This window comes from Chrysochloris asiatica, unplaced genomic scaffold, assembly GCF_000296735.1.
Source record: "Chrysochloris asiatica unplaced genomic scaffold, ChrAsi1.0 scaffold00192, whole genome shotgun sequence".
Lineage (NCBI taxonomy): Eukaryota > Metazoa > Chordata > Mammalia > Afrosoricida > Chrysochloridae > Chrysochloris > Chrysochloris asiatica.
Genome location: NW_006408710.1, coordinates 204,720 through 211,271, shown reverse-complemented (window position 1 = coordinate 211,271; position 6,552 = coordinate 204,720). Strand labels below are relative to the sequence as shown.

General features: G+C 40.1%; 1 protein-coding gene across 1 annotated transcript in view; it reads right to left on the bottom strand.

The window, feature by feature from the left end:
* Positions 1-6,552, bottom strand: part of ABCA9 (ATP-binding cassette, sub-family A (ABC1), member 9) — a 146,321-nt gene that overhangs the window by 110,415 nt on the left and 29,354 nt on the right. The window contains 4 exon segments of the mRNA XM_006878387.1: positions 429-548; positions 4,154-4,293; positions 5,576-5,666; positions 6,395-6,533. Coding sequence (XP_006878449.1) covers positions 429-548; positions 4,154-4,293; positions 5,576-5,666; positions 6,395-6,533 — 490 coding nt within the window.

The following is a 6,552-nucleotide window of genomic DNA, read 5'->3' as shown; positions in this document are numbered from 1 at the left end:
CCGATTCATAACCACTACGCTATCAGAACAAAGCAAAACAACAAAGTGTATTTTCCACCTTTGCTCCGAGTTTACTGTGGCATTTTTCCATGATGTGTCTGCTTCCCCACTTGGTCTTGACATTGGTCTCACCCAAGTTGTTGGATCCAGGCCTCCAAGCCTGACAGATTTAAAAGTACATGATTTCTTACTTTCGCAACAAGTTCCACGAGCTATAAGCCTCCAAACTTTAAAAATATTCCTATCTATGTGGTTCTGAGTTTTGGAGCTCTGCCATGAACCTGCTTTGCCTGGTATCCTGTGGTATTGCTGACGGTGAACCTCACTGCACCTCCACCATAGCCGCCATGAAGCCCAGAGTTTATTTTTAAGATAAAATACTGTACAGAAAGGTAAAATAAAGTCTTTTCTTATTTATTCATTTTTACCTGATTCATCAATGGCTGATTTTCCTTCTAGTCTCAGGAACACCTCATTCAAAGTTGTCATGGAAACACCATAATCCTCAATGCCCTGATTAGAACATATATCAAGATCCCTGTAAAGGTCTAAAAGTAAGTACAGGAATAGGTTAAAACAATCTATTATCTAACAAAGTATAACTATACTATTCAAAAGTAGAAAATGTTTGTGATAGGCTAAATGGTTTCATGATAAATAAAACTCTGATACAAATGTTTCCTTAATTCTAAAAGATACAATTTATTCATTTCTGCCTTTTTTGTTTAAAAGTCTAAGCATTTATTTTTACATTCTTCTTGTCATTGTTGTAGTTATGTGTCGTTAAGTCAGTTCCTACCCATAATGACCTTGCACAGGGTTTCCAAGACAAGGCTGGTGGGTTTAAACTATTAACTCTTTGGTTAACAGTTCAGTTCTTATCCTACAGTGCTACACCATTCTTAGAAAACTAAATATTTGTGAGTGTGTATTCTTTTGAAAACATTTGCTTATAGTTTACATAATATGCTTTAAAACTTTTAATTCTCTTTATGGGAATTGCACCATTCTAAGTGCCCAATAATTAGAGACTATTTCCCAGGGAACAGAGATTTGTGCTTTCATTATTAAGGATAATTGAAAGGAAATTATAATAATAAATGCAAAAGAACTAAAGTTGACAAGAATATTTAAGTGGTGGAAGCCTTCCCTAGTTTATAAGAGTATAAATCAGAGGAAAGAACAAAGCGTTATGTAGTTTTGTTTGCTCATATGCTAGCTCTCATTCTCTCTCCTGTCTCTGACTGGGGAATGAAAATTATCCAAAAATCTTAAGAGACAAAAGGTTCGCTTCTGCATCCAACCATTCCGGCACTGCACTCCATGGTTTGATGGTGTGTTTATTTACTAACTATGAAGCCATCAGAAGCTCTATGGAGTAATGATGTGGCAGTCTGCTTCTGTAATTATTACAGCCTTCGAAACTCCACTGGGCAGTTCTACTCTGTCTACAGGGTCACAATGAGTTAGAATCAGCTCTGGTAGCATAGTGGTGATGAGTCAGGCTGCTAAGCACAAAGTCAGTGGTTTGAAATTACCAGTTGTTCCATGGGAGAAAGATGAGGCTTTCTGTCCCCATAAAGATTTACAGCCTCAGAAACCTTACAGAGGGTCACTATGAGTCGGAACTGATTCCACAGCACATAATCACCACCCTCATGTGATGCTGGGTTTATGGCAGCTAATTGCAACATGGCAGACTTACTGATGCAGGATGGCCCCAGTGCCCTTCACTAGAGTTGGGAAATTGTTTGAACCCAATAAAGTTACACTTATTTTAAACAAAATAAAACAAAAAAGCAAAATTATCTGAAAACTCTTGGGAAATGAAACAGCACATTGGAAGACCTGATTTTAAAAGTGTTGGTGGCACAATTATGAGAACTAGAGTGTTTGATGGAAGGCAGGTCAGTCACAATAACCCCTCAGTCACTTAAATTATAATATGACATTGTGGTGTTGCTGAAAGAATCTATTAATTGTACAATATTCTCATAGCTCCCCTCCAACAATCTGTTCTGGCTTCATTCTTGCACTCACTTCTGAGATAAATTCCTCAAATGTTCCTAGTAACTGATCACTTTGGACTTCAGAAGTTTTAATGTCTTCATGTCTCAGTTTATGTGTAAGCAATGTGGGGATCATAGGGGTTAACACTCCAGATGGAGTCCTGGGGTAGCACTGTGAGTCAATACACTGGACTGCAAAGTCATTCAACCTGCAAGATCAGAGGTTCAAGCTCACCAGTTGCTCCTCAGAAACCCTATACAGGGTTTCTATGGGTAGGCCTACAACTGACTTGACTGCACGTAACAACAACATTACAGATAATTAAGAAATGGCTGCAACTGAACATTGATAGAAAACTTCCAAAGGTTCAATCAGGATTTAGACAAGGACATGGAATGGCAGATATCACTGTTGACATAGATGGATCTTGGCTGAAAGCAGAGAATATCAGAAAGATGTTTATCTGTGCTTTATTGACTCACAAAGGCTTTCGATTGTGTGGATCATGATAAACTATGGACAGCATTGTGTAGAATGTGTATTCTGGAACACTTAATTGTGCTCATGAGGAAACTGTACATAGACCAAGAGCCAGGTGTTTGAACATAACAAGGGGACACTGAATGGTTTAAAATTAGGAAAGGTGTGTGCCAGGGTTGTCTTCTTTCACCATACTTATTCAATCTGAGGACATAATCTGAGAAGCTGGAGTATATGAAGATGAGCATGTCATCAGGAGAGAGGAACACTCATTAACAACTTGCAATATGCAGATGAAACTATCTTCCTTGCTAAAAGTGAAGAGGATTTAAAATAGCTACTGGTGAAGATCATAGACCACATCAATGTAAAGAAAACAAAAATCCTCACCATGGAACCATTAAATGACATCAAGACAAATGGAGAAAATATTGAAGTTGTCTAAGAATTCATTTTGCTCAGATCAACCATCAAACACTCATGGAAAAAGCAGTAAAAAAATCAAACAGTGTATTCCATTGGGCAAATCTGCTGCACAAGACCACTTTAAAGTGTTGAAGAGCAAAAATGTCAGTTTGAGGACTAAGGTGCACCTGACCCAAATCATGGTATTTTCAATAACCTCATATGCATGCAAAAATTGGAGAGTGAGTAAGGAAGACCATGGGATCATTGATGCATTGAAGGAGGATATTAAAAGTACCGTGGACTGCTGAAAGAACTAACAGATCTGCACTGAAAGAAACACAGCTAGAAGGCTCGTTGGAAACTACGATGGTCAGACTTCGTTTCTCCTACTTTGGCCATATGATCAGGAGGGACAAGTCCTGGAGAAGGATATATGTTTGGTAAAGTGGAAGGTTGGAGAAAATAAAAGGAGATGGACTTGCTCAATGGCAGCAACAGTGATTTGTGAGGTTGGCGTAGCAACAATTATGAAGTTGGCCCAGGACCAAGCAGTGTTTTGTGCATAGGATAGCTATGAATCAGGACCAACTCAATGGCACCTAACAACAAAACCAATTCTACTTCTGGTGTGGCACTGTAGGGTAAGCACTGAACTGTGAACCACAAGCTTATGGGTTCAAACCCACCAGCTGCTCCTCACAAACCCTGTACTGGGTCACAATTAATCATAATAGACTCAACAGCACTTAACAACAACAATAATACTACCACAGGAAGCTCTGGCAGTGCACTAGTTAAGTGCTTGGCTGCTAACTGAAAGGTCAGCAGTGTGGACCCACCAGAGATTCTGTGAGAGACAAGAGCACCATAAAGATGAAAACATAGTAAAAACCCTATGGGACAGCTCTACTCTATCCTATAGGGTCTCTACGAGTCACAATGGAGTCTTGGTGTGATGCTGTGGAATAAACACTGGACTGCTAACTGCAAGATTTGTGGTTCAAACCTACCAGCTACTCCTCAGAAATCCTACACAGGGTCGCTATGAGTCAGAATCGCTGCGAGAACACACAGCAGTAAACAGGCATATTTAGACTGATCTTGAAAATAAGCATTTTAAGATTACTGATGTATTAATGCACAGTTCCATATATTTAGCAATCTTTAAATGATTTAACTATTTGCCATTCTTATCACCACCAATAATGATAGAAACATCTTTCCAAATCATTCTGTGGTCTCTGTATTTTGTTACCTGGAAATTTGTTTGTTCTTTCCAAAGGCAAAATATACACAAGCTTTTCCTCACTTTGTGCTGTTAATTTTGCATCAGGGATGTGGTGTTTCACAAGTGATGTAATGCTCTCTGGATCACACATTTCATTCAGGTGTAGACTGGAATTGAAACAGACTATGTTAGTCACCAAGTGGAAACAACCCAAGTGCCCATTGGTGGATGAATGTATAAATTATGTGTGATGTGGACTATTGTTGTTGTTGTGGGGCATCAAGTCAATTCCAACCCATAGGGACCCTCCATAGGGTTTCCAAGAGCAACTGGTAGGTTTGAACTGTTGACCTTGCAGTTGATAGGCCAGTGCTTACCCTACAGTGCCATGCTCTGATGTGCACTATTAGTCTGCAGTAATAAGGGATGATGCACTGATACTTGCTATGGTGTGGACTCACCTTGGACATGGACATGTTATGTTAAGTGAAAGAAGCCAGAAACAATAGTCAAAGTTTGTAGGATTCCACTTGTATGTAAATTTCCAGGGTGGCAAACCCCATAGAGACAGAAAGAAGATTTCTGATTTCCAGGGATTGGAATAGGAATGGGAGAATAGGGAGGGATTACTTAACGGGTATGGCGTTTGCTTTGGATGTGATGAAAATGCTTTGAACAAGAAACAGGTGGCTATCACATCATCATTGGCATGCGCTCTGTACCTTTTAAGTTTGATGCTATGTGAATTTCACCTCCAGGTGGCTATCACATCATCATTGGCATGCGCTCTGTACCTTTTAAGTTTGATGCTATGTGAATTTCACCTCCATAAAACATTTGGAAGAATACCTTAAAGTTAGTTTTATCCAACATTTTCTCTAAAAATAATTTCCTAACTTGCGGCGTATATCTATCACCTCATTAATATTTATGAGACCAAAAATTGTATAAACTACTGGAAGACGTGAAAATACGTAGTCCAAACTGGATAAACTATCCAACGTGGCAGAGGAACTACTGTCTTTATTAGCTAAAAACAATAATAATGACCAGGGAGCTAAAGAGGCAGAAAAGAATGGGATGGTGGAGAGGATGGAGTCAGGAAGATTGACAAGAAACTATGGAAATCCTTAAAGTGAGCAAAAATACACACACCTGAAGTAGGTTAGGAACAAGGGTTGGCATCTCTTAAATCTCTCAGTGAGCAACAGGTTGTAAAAATATATTTTCCAAATTTTTACTTAAACATAGTCCCATTGTCTTTATATTTTCATTGTCTATACTCTCAGCTCTCCTGAATTCGGTCTGCAAAGACAGCCACCGTAGCTTCGCTTTAGTACAGTTCTCTTGGGACGGGCTTAGTAGTAGAGTCACCTACATTGGCAGACTAACACCGATGTCACAGGCTCACAACACTCCCAACCGAGTCTCAGATGCCCAGGGCTTTACCTTAGATGGTAACCGATGCCCCATTTCTTCTTTAGGAACAGAGAGGAACCCGCACACTTCAGCCTCCCATTGGAGATGAACACCTTCCGATCTAGGTAGAAAGTACAATCAAGCAATTGTAGTTTTCATGGAAAGAAGGCAGGGCAAATGCATTGATAAGTAATGTATCTTAGGAGCAGGACCCACTAAAATAGATACGTTCTAATTCTGGTGTGTGTAAGCCACTTTCTTTGTCGGGCAAAAACGAAATGGATGAAAATATGTTAGTTTATTCTCTAGTGTGGAGTCCCTGGGTTATGCAAACGGTTAATGTCTGTGCCTGTTAATGAAAGGTTGGAGGTTTGAGTCCATCCAGAGGCACTTAGAAAGGAAGGCTTGACTATCTACCTCTGAAAAACCAGCCACTGAAAACCCAATAGAAACAGCTTTACTCCGGCACGCATGGAGTCACCCAGAGTTGGAAGAGATTTGACAAATGTTATTTTTGTTGTTGTTTATTCTCCAGCATACTTTTTCAAATTAGCATGCATCCAAAGAATCTAATTGTTTGAGACAACTGATCTGTATAAGGAACGAAACTCACTGTCTCTGTGAGAAGATGCCATAGGCTTGACCATCACTGGACTGCCTTGCAGTGGAATCAGAATTCTTTTCTGGATAAAGCATTCTGGGAAGCAGACTCTCCAGTGGGTGGAATCAAGCTCCTCCTGTCTTGGCACATGGCACTCACCCGTGGAATATAATTGTGGACAGAGCTATTCACAGTCCAACCAGGGCCCTCACTCCTCACTAAGTCCAGGGAAGAAAGCCAACACTCACCAGCCAAGACGTCAGCCTCATCCATGAACTGGGTGCTAAAGAGTGTCACGTGGTTGGATTTGCGCTCCTTCAGGAGACTCCATATCCGGTGCCTTGAAAGAGGATCCAGTCCCGCAGTGGGTTCATCCAGCAGTAAAATCTACACAGTAGGGAAACAC